The sequence below is a fragment of the Abramis brama genome, assembly GCF_963993115.1.
Source record: "Abramis brama genome assembly, chromosome: 8".
In the NCBI taxonomy this organism is placed as follows: domain Eukaryota; kingdom Metazoa; phylum Chordata; class Actinopteri; order Cypriniformes; family Leuciscidae; genus Abramis; species Abramis brama.
Genome location: NC_139970.1, coordinates 19,732,182 through 19,749,388, shown reverse-complemented (window position 1 = coordinate 19,749,388; position 17,207 = coordinate 19,732,182). Strand labels below are relative to the sequence as shown.

Here is a 17,207-nt window from a genome sequence, read left to right as displayed (position 1 = left end):
ACTTAAATGTACAAGGAGACAGGGTCTTTCTGTTAGCCGACTTACAGTAATTTGCCAGCTGTGGTTTCAGTTGAGAATGTTTGCGTGGGCTTCCCTCGGGCTCTCTCTCCTCCTCTCTCCACGTTTGCTTGCAGACCGTTGTGCAAATCGACGGAGAAGAAAGCAAGAAGTCATGGTTTCTGAGAAGTTTTACCTGCGCCTGCTCACCTTTGTGGCCCTACTGACTGTGCTGGCTCTCTCAGGTCGTTTTTTCCTCTCTTTTTTTCTTGTTCGTTCTTGCACTTTGCACCACTTTTTTTTTTTTCGTTTTCGTTTAAGTGTCTGCTAAAATGTGCTTGCTCTCTGGTTATGTCTGAAGTATGAACGTGGGTGATTTCACTTGGAATTGAAATGGAAAAGGTGGGAAAGTTTAGTAAATGTAATGGGGCAGAATTTTTTTTTCTTTGTCATTTTTTCAGGGTGAATGAGTATAATTTTTTCACTTCACAGCATGAAAGGAACACTAGAGCAATGTGTGAAAGGAACACTAGAGCGAATAAACAGCTGGAGAGATTCTTGGAGCTTGCAGGAGTTTTTGAACTGACAGTTATGAAATCTCTGCAGTCGTTTGTCGCACTAAAAGTGTCAGAAGCTCCTGAATTTGACGTCTACTTGCAGGTTATTAGGACAACTTGTTTTTCATCTTTGCATACGCTTGTTATAGTTTATGATCTCCCTCCCTCCCCCTATCTATAGTGTCTGATTGAGTCACACTTTCCACAGAGAGTTGGAATGCATGAGAATCTGTTCAGTCCTTGAATGAAGGCTTGAAAATACTAAACGTAGTTGAATGTTATTCACTTTTTTTTTGAAGGATGTTCATTTGTGATGCTATTTGTCTCTTTGTACTGTACTGAGAGTTTAAATGAGATGTTTTGTAGGCTTGATTATTACAGCAAGCTGCACAATGACAATGTTTGAGGTTTTACGGGATGGTCATTTGTTTAAATATATATAATTAAGTAATATTATGTTCATAATAATGGCCTATTCGTAAAACATGGCCGATATTTTTATTTATTTATAAATGCACAGGATCATCATACACACACACACACCATCAGGATAACACACAACACTAAAATAGTGCAATAAACATGAAATAAATAACAGGAAATCTTACAGAAAAATGTTCATCACCGATAAAAATGAGAAGAAACTAAATTATTTATATAAAAAATTATAATCACATGTGATGTGAAATTAGACAGTATTTTACAGTAAAAATATGTTAAATTTTACAGGTAACCAATTAAAGATGTTTGTACTGTAGCATTTTTTGTCAATATAACATTTTTACAGTGTATTTTTTAAAATAATATTATGTACACACACACACACACACACACACACACACACACACACACACACACACACACACACACATATGTCTGGTTTACTATCTTTGTGGGGACTCTCCATAGACTTAATGGAGAAACCTCTATTTAGGTCCCGACTGTGACACGAGTCCCCATGAGTCTGTGTGCATTCAGGTTGAAGTCCCCACCGGGATAGAAAAACATGAACACACATACACACACACACACAAAAGCACGCACTTAAAGTATAATCCTTCTAATTCAGTTTGTAATATTTTCTAGATGTTGCTAGTGAGAACACCCTGGAAAAACTCTTGATGAAAAGAGGTGACTTTTTTTTTTTTAATTGCATGTTTTATTTTGTCAGCAACAAACTGAACAAAATGACGTCACTTTGTAGGATTTGCTGGTTCCCTCGACAAAAACCCAATAGGATTTTCCCACAGGCTTTTGGATTATCGCTATAAAACAAGCTCTGTGATCAACAAAAGTTTATGATACTTGAAAGTTTTGTCCATCAAGATAATTATCACAGATGAACACAACTTTTATGAATTCTGAAGTCTAAATGCAGTCGCCAGAAGTAAAAAGCTAAAGGTAGGCTATAAGCGAACTACACCACGGTCCCACGAATTCAACGTCATCATCACTAAGCTTTCGACAACTCTTTCAGTTTTTATCTAAAAACATTTTCCCAGAAAGTCTGAGTTAGAATAATTTATAAGAGCACAATTATAAGACAAATGAGCCTGTAAAAGCGGACTGAGTTTGCCTGTTCGGAGTGATGACGTTAAATCTCTTCGACAGCCTCTAGTCCCATTTAGCCACTTGTTAGCAACTGCCTTTTTCAAGACACGTAACAGCTTAAAAAAATCATGAGTGGGGTAATATTGATGTGTCGTAGAATAAAACGTGAAAGTGTCTTGAGCTTGTGTTCACCACAGACCTTATTTCAGCCACTTAACCAAAACCCCATTCAAAAAACCCATTGACTTCGGGATGATGGAACCGGAAGTGCTAAAATGCTAACTCGCTTCCGCGTTTCAGCCTACAAAGTGATGTCATACCTGCACCACTCTATCCCCCCTGTGGGTGTGCTTTTTTAACCATATTTGTGTCCTCCTGTCCCGTTGCTTTGTCTCCCACTAGTGGACACTGATGTAAAGCCAGCTGCAGCTGTGGCTGTGACTCCCTCCAAGGCCAAACAGTTCCTAGCCTCCCTTAAAAGGCCCAGAAGAAACCTATGGGACCGCAGCCGGCCTGATGTTCAGCAGTGGATCCAGCAGTTCATGTACATGGGCTTTGATGAAGCAGTGAGTACTTGTGTCAGCTTTTAATATACCATAAACCAGTTTGATATATAAAAGGTCTCAAAATAGCTTCAGGTATAGCTACACCTTTATGTCATTCTTTACTTCTCACTAACATTAATGTAAGACAAAATTATGGCACAATTTAAGACGAAGTTAAAGCAAACACATAAGTAATCTCTGTCCAGAGGTGTTTAAGAACTTCTACTTCATGACGATACTTCATAAAATACTGTATCTGTATATTTTGCTTCTTTATCACCCTCATGTTTCAAGTCAGGCTTTGTTTCTCCAGCCTGCATCTGAAGGGATTGATGTTGGTTGCACAAAAAAATAAAAAATAAAAAATAAAATTGCCAACTCTGGCCCTCGAGATCCACTTTCCTGCTGCACTTTCCAATCAAATACACCTCAACAAAGTGAATCAAGGTGCCCAGTACATAAATAAATAAATAAATAAATAAATAAATAAATAATGGGCATGAAATATTGATTTGTGTGGCAATTATCTTGTAACTGTGGACTCTCACAACATAAGCATATCTATATGTAGGAGACATCGGTCAGTCAGGTATAGAGGGTTGCATAAGATCTTGGACACATAAATAACATTTGACTGCTGAATGTTGAAATTGACCAATCAAAATCAAGAATTCCTCAGGTCAGTTTGATTTAGTTGAATCAAATCCCATATGGGATTACAAAAAGGCTACAGCCAACTTAAGGTCCAACTTTTTATAAAAATATATCTACATAATAATTCATAATACATAATTCCAAAAGCTCATTTCTGTGTGTGTGTGTCTGTGTGCATGTGATATCAATTTTGAACTCTCTTAATGCTCTACCTTAATGCAGTTCAAATATAAAGGTCTTCACCAAAATTAGGCTTTTTCCTCAGTTTTTCTGTCCTTGAGGGATTGAACCCAGAAAACTAGAAACATTCACTGTTGTCTTAAAGGTATTAACACTACTGGAAGAACGTTTGTTCATTAATTTCATTCAAAGTTATCTGGTTCTTAATAATGTTCTCAAAGCACTTTTGTAAGCACAATTTTTTAAATGTTACTAGTTTGTTTCAGAACATTCAAAATGAACGTTTCCATAATGTTTGAAGAATGGAATGTTCCCTTTACATTCACATTACCAAGAAAAGAAAAAATAGAAAAAAAAGAAAGACATTTTTTTTTATTTTTTTTTTTTATGTTTTGGCCATTCAGAGAACATTCAGAAATAACATTTTCATAACTTAATGGGAACGTTAGAAAAATGTTCTTAGAACATATTTTTGTTAGCTGGGATGCAGTTTTCAACTGAGCCCCACACATGACATAATGGAGAAATTTTAGATTATGGCCACTAGTTAGGAATTCGTTCCCTTGTTTTAATAAATTGTGGCCACAAATTCGTTCCATCGTTTTAATAAATTGATTTAACTAAAACAAGGGAACAACGTGGCCACGATGTAAGGAGGGAACAAATTATTACAGTTGTAATCAAAACTATTCAACCCCCATTGCAAATCAGGTTTATTGGCAAAATTTACAGACTTTCAGCTGTTTGCAATGAACAAATCAAACAAAAGTAATTGATATAGCTCAACACAATAAATGTTTTGAGTGGATTCCCCAAATCCAACTGAAAATGCAACTTTTAATGACTTTGGCAGTCTCAAAATTATTCAACCCCTTCATGGTAAGCATCTTTAGTACTTTAGGTAGAACACCCTTTTGCTGTTATGACCTGCTGCAATGAGATGTATGACCAGACACCAGCTTCTGGCAGCGTTTCTTAGGAATCTTATCCCATTCCTAATGAGCAATGGCCTTTAGTTCAGTAATATTCTTGGGTTTGCGTGCTGCAACCACCTTCTTCAAATCCCATCAGAGATTTTCTACAGGGTTCAAGTCAGGTGACTGTGATGGCCACTGTAGAATCTTCCAGGACTTATTCTGCAACCAAGCCTTGGTGGAATTTGAGGTTTGCTTGGGATCATTATCCTGATGGAAGGTCCAAGCTTCAGCTTCCTCATTGACGGCATGACGTTTCCACCTAAGATTTCCTGATACTTCAATTAATCCATCTTGTACTCCACACACTGCAGGTTTCCAGTGCCAGAGGATACAAAGCAGAGCATCACTGAGCCTCACCATGCTGAACTATAGGCAGAGTGTTCTTTTCAGCATATGCTTCATCTTCCTCCAGACATACCTCTGATCCATAGGGCCTAAATGTTTTGTTTCATCGCTCCACAGAACAGAATCCCAAAATGTATGTGGCTTATTTATATGATTTTGAGCACTTTTCTTGTGCTCTTGGGTCAGTAGTGGTCTAGTCTTGGAGTTCTGGCATGGAAACAGTATACGTTTAGGAAGAGCCTTACTGTGCAAGCTTGTACCTGACAGTACCTGTCGCCACCAAGTCTTGTTGCAGGTATTTTGCAGTCACTCGAGGGTTTTTCTGAACCTGCCTTCTCAGAAATCTGGTTGCAATCGTTGATAGCTTCCTTTTTCTGCCCCGTCCAGGTAGTGTAACCACTGTTCCTTTAACTTTGAACTTGCAAACTATGCTTCCAACTGTGTCTCTAGGAACATTTAGTGCCTTCACTATCTTTTTGTATCCTGTTCCTTGTTTGTAAAGGGTGATGATATATTCTATTAACTTTTTGGACCATTCTTTTGAATTTATCACATTTGACTGCATGTTAGAAATATGTCTCTCAACAAACTTAGCCAGATCATATATTTCATGTGTTCTAGATCAAGCACACCTGGTAAAACTAATGAAGCCCTTGACTAGCTGTGTCAGGGCTGCTTGAGACAACACCTGTCTTGCAGATTTTTGCTGTTGTGAGGGATTCTGTTCAGGGGTTTGAATAATTTTGAGACTGTGGAAGTTGCATTTTCAGATGAATTTGGGGAAACCACTGGAAACATTTGTTGTGTTGAGCTATTGCAATTACTTTAGTTAGATTTTTTTTCATTGCAAACAGCTGAAAGCTGAATTTTTTGCCAATAAACCTGATTTGTAATGGGTGTTGAATAATTTCAATTACAACTGTAGGCTATATCATGTGCATGATTTAGTTAAAATGAGGGAACAAATTAGTAAAACATGCTGACATATTAGTAAGTCGTGGAAACAAATTAATTTGTGGCCACAATATACATATATTTTTTTGTCCGCCGTTATGTGCGGAAAACAGCTATTGTTATGCGAAAAACAAATTTCATACATATGCTTATTGTCCTTGACCCTTATCATTCACAAGGGCATAATTAGGCTCACAGATATGGTCATTGTGATTTTGTCAAGTAAGACACATTCCTGGGTCAACATATTTTGTTGATCCTGGAACAACATTCCTGTCCAAAAATCAGTCCTAACTCATCCCTATAACCAGAGGGAAATGATAGTTGAATAACACTGATGTAGAAGCACCTAACCCTGGTTGTGAGCCTAAATGTGTGTGCATAAACCGTAAACTTGCCCCTCAAATCTGATTGGTTGATTAGAATGTTGTTCCAGGAACAACTTAGTAAAACAACTTTAATACTTGGTAAAATCACGTTCACCCACAGATTTTAAAAATGTTTTGGGCACATCTTAAAAAGTACATTGATTAAACAATTAATTATACAGTGTGTAGTACAGAAAGTCAGATGGTACAGAATGCCATTATTTAGTTGTGACATCTTATTTCAAACTTTGATTTATCTCATTGATTGAACCTTTTTTTCCCCTCATTTCCTTCAGAGACTTGAAACTGATCTCGCCTATTGGATGGACCACCACCAATCCAGTGACCAAGGTCGCCAGCATCACTATGACGAAAACTCTCCTATAGGGCCTCGGAGCGCTGGGTCGTACAGGCATGGAGCAAATGTCAACTATGACTACTACTAAAACACCATGTCCTCCCAGAACCACGTCACTGCTGCCAAGAATACAGTTCTAAGACATAACCGCTGATTTACCGCACAGTGATGTCAGCTTGCTTCTTTTGTAGCTTGTACTCCTTTTGTAAATTGTAATAACAGATAGAACATCAAAATAACGCCCATTTTCAAGGAATAGTTCACACATAAATGAAAATTCCATTAGTACTTTTACTCCAAAATGTCAACGAATCCCAGAAAAACTATCAAAGTAGGCCATATGACACATTTGTGAAAACAAAAGACTGAAATGTAGTTCATTACCGATAATCTTGTCCTCCACTGTAGGATTTTAGAGCTTGATAACCCCAGTCTTCATTCGCTTTCATAATAATGAAAATATCTTATGGGTCTTATGGGTTGGGAACATGAGAGTGAGGAAATGATGATGGAATCATTTTTGGGTGAACCATCCTTGTAGTTGTATAGACTCAATGGAGCAATAGAAAGCTTTCATTAAAACATTCATTTGTTACAAAAGTCTTACGTGTTTGAAACAACTTGACACATTTTTTTAGTGAACTATCCTTTCTATAGTAGAACTATCCTTTCTTCTATCTGGTGTAGTTTTAAAAGTCTGGAAGCAGTGTTACAATAAAGACCACAAAACCTAATGTTACATAACTGTTTTTCTTTTTCTTTTTTAAAGAACTTAAAGGAGCCGTATGTAAGATTGTGGCCAAAAACTGGTACTGCAATCACTTTCAAATTACTGTAGAGCGGTGTATCCCCTCCCCCTCCCCCCTGACTCGAGGTTGCCAGATAGGCAGCAGGATCCAGCAGGAACGTTTGTAGCTGCAGCTGTGGTAACTAGAGCTGAGCTGGCAACCCGGATGCCGAAACACTACTGACTTCGTGATTGGTAGATAGGTGGAGGGTGGGGCATCAGGCCAAAACACAACATGACAACATCAACATCATTTTTAAATGACAATATCCTGGCCAGACTACTGTTCAAATCAAAATCAAATCAAGTATATTTGTATAGTGCTTTTCACAATACAGATTGTATCAAAGCAGCTTCACAGTATTAAATTAAAATAAAATAATACAACAAGGTTTGTTTCTAGTGGAATTTATTGATTGATAAAATAAAATTAAATATCCCCAAAATATCCCCAACTGAGCAAGCCAAAGGCAACAGTGGCAAGGAACCGAAAAAACTCCATCAAGTGACCTAATGGTGTCCTAGAACTCCATCAGGTGACCTAATGGAGAAAAAAAAAACCTTGGGAGAACCCAGGCTCAGTCGGGGGCCAGTTCTCCTCTGGCATTTATGAACTAGAGGCCGGATTGTAGTTTGAACTGTAAGATTAAAAATATTATATGAATGCCTGGCCGAAAAGATGCGTCTTTAATCTAGTTTTAAACTGGGAGAGCGAGTCCGAGCAACGAACAGTATCAGGAAGACTATTCCAGAGTTTCGGAGCCAAATGTGAAAATGCTCTCCCTCCTTTGGTGGATCTGGATATCCTAGGTATGACCAAAAGCCTCAAATTTATTGATGTTAAAGAGCGCGATGGATTATAGGGCGATAGAAGATCGGTTAAATAGACTGGAGCTAAGCCGTTTAGGGCTTTATAAGTCAGTAGCAATACCTTGTAATTAATACAGAACTTTATAGGTAACCAATGCAGTGATGATAAAATCGGTGTTATATGATCATATTTTCTTGATCTAGTAAGAACTCTAGCGGCTGCATTTTGGACTAACTGTAGCTTGTTTATTGAGGATGCAGGACAACCGGCTAATAAAGCATTACAGTAATCTAGTCTCGAGGTCATGAATGCATGAACTAACTTTTCTGCATCAGAAACTGATAGCATGTTATGTAGCTTAGCAATGTTTCTAAGGTGGAAAAAGGCTGTTTTTGTAACATATGAAATATGATTTTCAAAAGACAGGTTACAATCGAGTATAACACCCAGGTCTTTTACTGTAGAGGATAAAGTAACAGGACATCCTACGATGTCAAAGTTGTATTGTGAGAGGTTCTGTGGGTGGTTTTTTGAACCGATAAGTATTACCTCTGTCTTGTCTGGATTTAATAAAAGAAAATTACGCGTCATCCAATCTTTTATATCTTTAACACACTCTGTCAATTTGGATAATTTAGCGTTTTCATCCGGCCGTGATGAAATATATATTTGAGTGTCATCAGCATAACAATGGAAACTAATTCCATGTTTCCTTATAATATTTCCAAGTGGCATCATATATATTGAGAATAATAGAGGGCCTAACACAGATCCCTGCGGCACTCCATAGTTTACTGAAGTTATGATTGATTTTTCTCCATTCAAATAGACAAAATGGTAGCGGTCAGATAAGTATGATCTAAACCAGCTTAATGCTTGTCCTTGAACACCAGTATAATTTTGTAGTCGATCTAAGAGTATTTTGTGATCTATAGTATCGAACGCAGCACTAAGATCAAGTAAAACTAGTATTGAGATACAGCCTTGGTCAGAAGCTAAAAGTAAATCATTTGTGATTTTAACGAGCACAGTTTCAGTGCTATGATGCGGCCTGAATCCTGACTGAAACTTTGCATAGATATCATTTTCTTGCAAGAAAGAGCCCAGTTGAGCGGACACAACTTTTTCTAGTATTTTAGACATAAATGGAAGATTTGAAATGGGTCTATAATTTGCTAGATTATTATGATCTAATTGTGGTTTCTTAATGAGAGGTTTTATAACTGCCAGTTTAAATGTTCTTGGAACATGACCTAAAGATAAAGATGAGTTAATAATATTGAGAAGAGGCTCTTCCACTACAGGTAACACTTCCTTCAGTAGTTTAGTTGGTATAGGATCTAATAAACATGTTGTTGTTTTAGATGAAGTGATAAGTTTATTTAACTCTTTTTGTTCTATAGTTGTAAAGCACTGTAATTGTTCTTGCAGGGGGATAATTGTTGTCAGTGATATAAGTATTTGAAATGAACATGATTTCTTAATGTCTAGTGACATATCAGGGCCATTTTATGATTAATTGAAATACATTTCTTACATACAGCTCCTTTAATACTATTCAGCAAGGATGCATCAAATTGATCAAAAGTGACAGTATCGTGTTACAGAAGATTTATTTCAAATAAATGCTGTTCTTTTGAACTTTCGATCACGGCTTCCTCAAAAAATATTAAGCAGCACAGCAACTGTTTTTTATAATTTTTTTAGCATTGATAACAATCAGAAATGTTTCTTGAGCAGCAAATCATCACCTTAGAATGATTTCTGAAGGATCATGTGACACTGAAGACTGGAGTAACGATGCTGAAAATTCAGCTTTTTAAAAAGTGAATTATATTTAGCAAAATTAATGTTATTGTATTTTTGATCATACAAAAATGCAGCCTTGGTGAGCCAAAAGTGGCTTCTGTCAAAAACATTAAATATACAGACCTTCATTTTTTTTTATGCATCCAAACAGTGGTAAAGGGAAGAGGGGAAAAAAAGAGAGAAAGGGATTATGAATGGAAATGCAGCAGTGAAAAGCAATAAAAATGGGAAATGATCAGCAACTGAGCAGGACAGAGAAAGTGAGATAAAAAAGGGGAATACAGTGAAATTCACAGTAAATATTTTATTAAAATATTCTTTTCACCTGAAATCAATTATAGATTCAAAGTTCTGTATGAAGTTTCACAAAGGTAACATCAGATTTTACTCAAAATCATTTCAAAGAACATTTTCAAAAGCTTTTCTTTAATCCGTGTGCTCAAATTTCAGGACAGAGCCGGATGAGGTTTCCTGCTCCAGACCAGACATTCAAGATCTTTAAATAATACGCAATCGCTAATTTCCATAATATCCTGCAGGCGTCCATTCAAAAAAACAAAACAAACACACTGCTAGCTTTGACAATGATAAAAAAAAGAAAAAAAAAAAGTAGATCACATCAATTAAACCGGCACAGAATGTAAACACAACAAAAATGCACAAGATGATCTAAGCTTGCTTTAAATAACAGACAGACGACTGACAAACCAAAGTGCAAGGCAAAGTTTGTAAATTGGATATCTTTGAGGCACATTTGACTGAAAAACAAACTCTTTAGAGACAGCTCTTTGCCTGAGCCGCTTTTCAAAACATTTGCGCAAAAATCATGAGAAAAATTCCTTTTTTTCTTCTTCAAAAAGATGTATCAGTAAGTGGGAGGTGGGAAACCCACACTGTAAAATGGCTGCTGGATGTCTAAGGTCCTCCAGTATCCCAGCATTCCTGAGATAAACACAATTGATCAGTTGTGTCTGGGTCTTCCTTTTTTCATCCGTGCAGCTTTGGGTTTGGGTATGTACTGATTATTGGCTTGATGCTCCAGCTCTCTGCTGAAGTACTGGATGGTTTTGTTCAAGCCTTCCTCCAGTGGCACCTGCAAACACACAAATTACATTTTAATAAACAGGCTGTTTCAACTCTGAAATATGATTGGATCAACCACAACTGAGACTGTTGTAAGAACTACATACATTACATACATATGTACATACTATGGCTGTGTCAGAAATCCTTAAATTTTGAGGGCAAAGTCATTTATAGTGGTCTCTGAAACCATAGTGGACATAATCGAGTGCACGCATTCAATCCCAAAATGCACTACAACAGCTAGAGAATACCCATAATGCACTGCAAGGGTTATGCCGATTCAATTGCAGATATATTTCTTTGCTTGTTTTGGATCTGGAGATGCTGTACTATTGCAGAAGAACAGGACCCCCTACTGTATAAGACTGAAAACAAGGATTGCCGGAAAAAAAACTCGTCAACGTTGGGGAAAGAGTTAACATACATACAGTACTGTATGTCTTATGGACGTTAGTTTAGCTGTAGTGTGTCAGTAGGAAATATCAGTTTTACATTTCCAAACATTCCTTTTTGCCATTAATTGTAATAATCCAGTGAGATTTTTGTATGCACAAGGAGTCTGACAACAGCCGGTGTGATCTGATCTCACCATCATCGAGTCAGAAACAGAAAAAACTGAGACAGACTAAATCCAGAAGAAATGCGACACATCTCCAAGTCGCTTGAAGAAACCTTCCTGCAAAGCTACAATACTGTGAAAAGTTTTAGGCACTTGTGTAAAAATGCTGTAAAATCAGGATGCTTTCAAAACTAATGTCATAAATAGATTTTATTTATCAATGAACTTCTATGAACTAAATCAAATCAATTTTTGGTGTGACCACTGTTTGAGTTTAAAACAGCTTTTGTCCTCGGTACACTTGCACATCGTTTTTCAGATAGCTTTGCAGGCAAGTTTCTTCATACTGTATGCCTGTATGGATATATGTATGATGGATGGATGAATATGTAATAGCTGATCCCGGTCATGAATCAAAAGTGGAGCAACTTGAGTTAAAAAAGTAAACCAAAATAATAACAAAATACAAGCACAAACAAACAACACCCCTGATGGACGGCCAGCCACACACATCGGCACCATCTTGGTTGAACTTGCTGAAAGCTCATTTAGTGTTGGCAGCTCATAACAGTTAAACTCTATGTGGTATATGTGTCTCAGCGGTGTCTGATGCGTGTTTATCTTTTATTTTTATTTTTTATGTAAAGCACTTTGGTCAACCACGGTTGTTTTAGCAGGACAAGATGAATATGGATTCATGGATGAAAGAATGCATGCATGTATGTTTGTATGTATAGATGGATGGAAGTATATATGCATGCATGGATGGAATGATGTATGTATGTGTTTGTTTGTATGTATGTACTGTATAGATGTAATGGAATAATAAATATGTATGGATGAATGTATGTATAGACGTATGTATGGAAGAATGGATGGATGTCAAATAGGTATTGAATGGGTAAAACAGTGAGATGTTATGATCAGTCTATAACTCACCACAGGTTCCCAGCCCAGAAGCATTTTGGCCTTACGGATGTCTGGCCGTCTCCTCTGTGGATCATCCTGTGCTTCTGGAAGGAACTGAATATGACTGCGGCTCACTGAGGAGACATTCAGCGGTTGGGTGTTAATTCAGATTCTAACACCCCATTTGCAATTTTATAGAATTTCTACTTACCAACTAGACCCTTAATAAGTTGTGCAAACTCCAAAATGGTGTGTTCCTCTGGATTGCCCTAGAAGAGAGGAGCGAGCGGGCATGAGGAAGAGAGATCAATGGTGTTAGGTGGGAGAAGGTCTTAATACAGTCTTCATAATTTAATGACTAAAACCGAAGGCCAAGCAATTCACCCCTTGGACAATGTGCCCAGGGTTAAGAGCAATCAGTTCAATTCAATGTAACACAAAGGAAGAATATTTCTGTAAAATGGGATTAAAATAGCTCTGAAATCTGGAATGATGTGACAGGCAATAAATTGGTCGTTTTAGATTTATAATATCTGTCCAGTCCATTTAGAACAAACAGTCATTTACTAGCTTAACCGTTTAAGTCCTGAAGGCATTTTTAGAGTTGTTTTTTTCTGAGTGACATACACAAAAGTAAAGACTCATAACTCCAAAACTAGAGCAAGGAGAGTCAAAAGGTAGGTGTTGATTGATAGAAAACTTTGTACATTTTTAGAAAATATACATTTTAATTACATTTGGACATTCTGAGACATGCTGAAAAACTGCTGATAAAAGACACACAAAAAAAAACACGTGCTCAAAGGAAATTTTACATATTCTCATTTGACATGCAATAGCTTAGGAAGGAAATAAGGTAGGAGGACAATTCTTTTATTGGTGACGTTCCCCTACATGTAAGCTGCTTCTGGATCACATTTTGTGGTGATAGCATAAAATAATCAAAAGTTACAGCATTTGGAACCAAGGTACCCTTTTTGTTTAGCCCCTGACACCGCATTTTTAAAATTGTTGTTTTCTGAGTGTCAAATAACCAACAATCCGATGTGTTTTTGGTTAATATTACAACGTATGCAAATATTTTTAACATTTCCTGAAACATCAGTGACAGACTGATATTCTGCAAAAGGTACAGGGATTGGACGGCTGAGGACTGGGGTAAAGTCATTTTCTCTGATGAATCCCCTTTCCGATTGTTTGGGGCATCCGGAAAAAAGCTTGTCCGGAGAAGAAAAGGTGAGCGCTATCATCAGTCCTGTGTCATGCCCAACAGTAAAGCACCCTGAGACCATTCATGTGTGGGGTTGCTTCTAAGCCAAGGGAGTGGGCTCACTCACAATTGTGCCCAAGAACACAGCCATTAATAAAGAATGGTACAAAAACATCCCCCGAGAGCAACTTCTCCCAACCATCCAAGAACAGATTGGTGACAAACAATGCCTTTTCCAGCATGATGGAGAACCTTGCCATAAGGCAAAAGTGATAACTAAGTGGCTCTAAGAACAAAACATCGAAATTTTGGGTCCATGGCCAGGAAACTCCCCAGACCTGAATCCCATTGAAAACTTGTGGTCAATCCTCAAGAAGTGGGTGGACAAACAAAAAACTCCAAGCACTGACTATGCAAGAATGGGCTGCCATCAGTCAGGATGTGGCCTAGAAGTTGATCGACAGCATGCCAGGGCGAATTGCAGAGGTCTTGAAAAGAAGGGTCAACACTGACCTTTAAAATACTGACCTTTACCAATACTGACTCTTTGCATAAACCTAATGTAATTGTCAATAAAAGCCTTTGACACTTATTAAATGCTTGTAATTATACTTCAGTATACCACAGTAACATCTGACAAAAAGATCTAAAAACACTGAAGCAGCAGACTATGTGAAAATTTATATTTGTGTTATTCTCAAAACTTTTGGCCACAGCTGTATAAACCTTTTATACATTTTTGTATTTTATTTAGTACATCAAGTACATCAAGTCTCTTGCCAACTAATAAAATGATCATTATAGCCATTCAACAATATTATAACAACTCAATATGTGAATGGCCTGTAAGGCTTGTTAATTTAAGCAGAATTATAAACTCACCAGGTTAACTGGACTACTGATGTTACTGTTCATCAGGGACACCAGACCGTTCACCAGATCACTGGGGGGAAGAAAAAGAAACAACGGCATCACGACACAGTGCAGTGAAAGAATGATGCAGATGTGAAGACTTAATGTGAAGTGACGGGAAAAACGAAAATAAAGAATAAAATTATAAACCATTGAAACTCATTAATTCAACAGAGACATTTAGCAATTTGCAAATCCAGCTGTATGAAGGAGTCATAGGTCATTTCCTCTTCAAGGCGTTCAGACATGCATATATTAATTCCTTAAAGGGACACTCCACCCATTTGCATTAAGCTTTGCATTGTTAGAAACCCAGTCATACTATTGAATGGTCGTGCAACACTCTCTCATTTTCCCCTGAGACGGGAGAAATCCGTTATTTACCTCTTACACTTCCTCCTACAATGACGCAAAAATCGTCATTTTGCGTCATTGTAGGAGGAAGTGTAAGAGGGGGAGATTTCTGTTGAGACTACAAGCACTAGTTCCTCATCTCTCCAATCTTTCCCAGGGGCGGGACCCGCTCACGCTACAGACCTATTACAGATCAGTGGGTGGGACTTTACTCTCTGAAACTGAAAGCAATATCCTCCATCTTGTTTGAAGCTAAGCTAACAGGCGCTGTGGAGACAGATGTAAAGTTATGACAATAGCGGAGGAGAGTGCTCAATATGATATAGAAGAAGAGGATTTCGGAAGTCTGATGCTTGAATCAGGTGTTTGTGGCTACCTTTACAAGCCGCATTATAGCGAAGAGCAGCCGAGGCAGAAGACCTGCCTGCCGCGGACGAGGAGCCCGGACTGGCTCGAGTTAGGGCGGACTGGTGGCGCCGGTGATCTCACTATGCAACTACGAACACAGAGATAGAGTCCGTCTGCGGCAAAGAATTTCAACGATGACAATTTCGCCTGGACGAAATCTCTGAATCAGACGAGGACACGGACGTTTGTGTTGTGAACTATCCTAGTTTCGCACCGCATATGTTCTGACTGAACATCCCGGTACCATGCAATAATTCACCTTTTCGAAAGAAATAAAAACGAGGAGTAATGCACTAATGAGTTCGCCAACTAACTAGACATTTTGTGTGAAATGAATTTCAAGCTCTGGTGGTAGCTAGCCTTGTAGACGGAAGAGTGATTTCTCTTATAGGCAGATATGCGCTTTCTGGATTAGTGGGAGTGGCTTGCGGAGCTGTGCAATGTGGTGCATTGTGGGAGTTGTTGTCTTTCATACAAATGCGTCCTGAAGTTATTTTTTGTCTTTCCTCGGTCACGAAGGCACCAAATTCTAAATTTATTTTACATTTCGACTACATATATGACCCACTTTAAATAAAAAACAATGTTCAAATGGGTGGAATGCCCGTTTTGCCACACCACATCAGTGTTAATGATTCATGCTTTGCTTGAAAGTAAACGATACAGTTTTCTTTAAGTGTGTGTGTGTGTGTGTCTGTGCGCGCATGAACACAGTGGGGCAGCAGAGAGCTCGCTAACACACCAGCACAGCCATTCTTACATTCAGGTTCAACATCAGAAATTCTATTCAATGTAGGTTTTTCTGCAAACATCCAGTCCATTCAGTCTCAGTCGCTAAGACTATTAATAACTGCCTTTCATCAACACCTCAAGAGCTGTCATCTACGCATCTACAAGGACAAACCAAATAAACCCTAGCAGTACAAGTCCATTGAAATGATCTTCTATCTCTTCTATTTTACATGCTAAGGCATATTGGATGCAATGGAGATTGTGAATAATGAATAGCTGAGGATTGCAAGGTCTGTTCAGGAACTGGGAAAGACTTTGCTAGAACTTTTTTGACTAGCACATTCATATTTAATTATGGCCTTGAGAGTGCAAAAAAGGGAGATAATTTCAATATTTCTTTATCTGCCTCTTTTGCTCTGCTCTCTGGTTCTGTTGTCCACTGATATGAATGTGTGAACTGGTGACTTAAATGAGCAAATGTGTGTAGCAGATTCATGCAAACTTCTAAATACATTTAGTCAATGACTTACTAAATGGCAGCTGCCCATTTGTTTAGCTAATTATAAAAGTCTAAGAAAGTGAATGACTTATAAACCAATAAATTACAGCAGAGAGCTAGGTGCCACCACACAGACCTTTATATTGTGTGAGGCAGTCCTAAAGCCATTATTATGTAGGATGAATTAGACCTCATAATCACATTGTGTGGATTTGGCTTGTTGAGGAGAGGTTTTCTGGTTGGCAAATGATAAAATAGGTTTAAAAAAAGAAATAAAAAAATTACTGAAGAGGGGCTTGCACAGCATAGTTTGAAATCCAGGATTTCTTGCTTGCACAGTGCTCTCCTGTCCACATCCAAATTCACACAAACAAACCATCACACAGAGTACACCTAATTTTATGCAGGCCACAAATGCATACTTTAGAAGATATAACAGCTGGATTCATCAAAGTCAGCAAGGCTCATGAAATCAAATGTTTATTTGATATTCAAAGACTTGTTTAAAGGGTAACTCTCGCCAAAATGCAACCTAGGGTCTTTTTGATAATCTACCAGAGGCAAACTTTCGTTTAAAAGCATAATTAGAATGGGAACTTTTGGCGATTTTTGATGCTATCATAGTAGTGCCCCAATCACTCCCAT

General features: G+C 37.8%; 2 protein-coding genes across 7 annotated transcripts in view; one reads left to right on the top strand and one right to left on the bottom strand.

Annotated features, from left to right (window-relative positions):
• On the top strand, positions 1-8,673 carry ecrg4a (ECRG4 augurin precursor a). Its single transcript, XM_084121144.1, has 4 exons — positions 1-242; positions 1,641-1,685; positions 2,508-2,671; positions 6,425-8,673. The coding sequence occupies exons 1-4, from the start codon at positions 77-79 to the stop codon at positions 6,572-6,574; spliced, it is 525 nt and encodes a 174-aa protein (XP_083977270.1). The 5' UTR covers positions 1-76; the 3' UTR covers positions 6,575-8,673.
• A 1,509-nt stretch (positions 8,674-10,182) lies between these two features.
• The window catches only part of uxs1 (UDP-glucuronate decarboxylase 1), a 93,534-nt gene continuing 86,509 nt past the window's right edge, over positions 10,183-17,207 (bottom strand). For all 6 annotated transcript variants that reach the window (XM_084122235.1, XM_084122232.1, XM_084122234.1 and 3 more), the window contains 4 exons: positions 14,540-14,600; positions 12,659-12,716; positions 12,478-12,581; positions 10,183-10,986 (listed from right to left, as the gene is read on the bottom strand). In XM_084122235.1, coding sequence (XP_083978361.1) covers positions 10,855-10,986; positions 12,478-12,581; positions 12,659-12,716; positions 14,540-14,600 — 355 coding nt within the window. In that variant the 3' untranslated portion in view covers positions 10,183-10,854. The remainder of the gene's footprint in view (positions 10,987-12,477; positions 12,582-12,658; positions 12,717-14,539; positions 14,601-17,207) is intronic.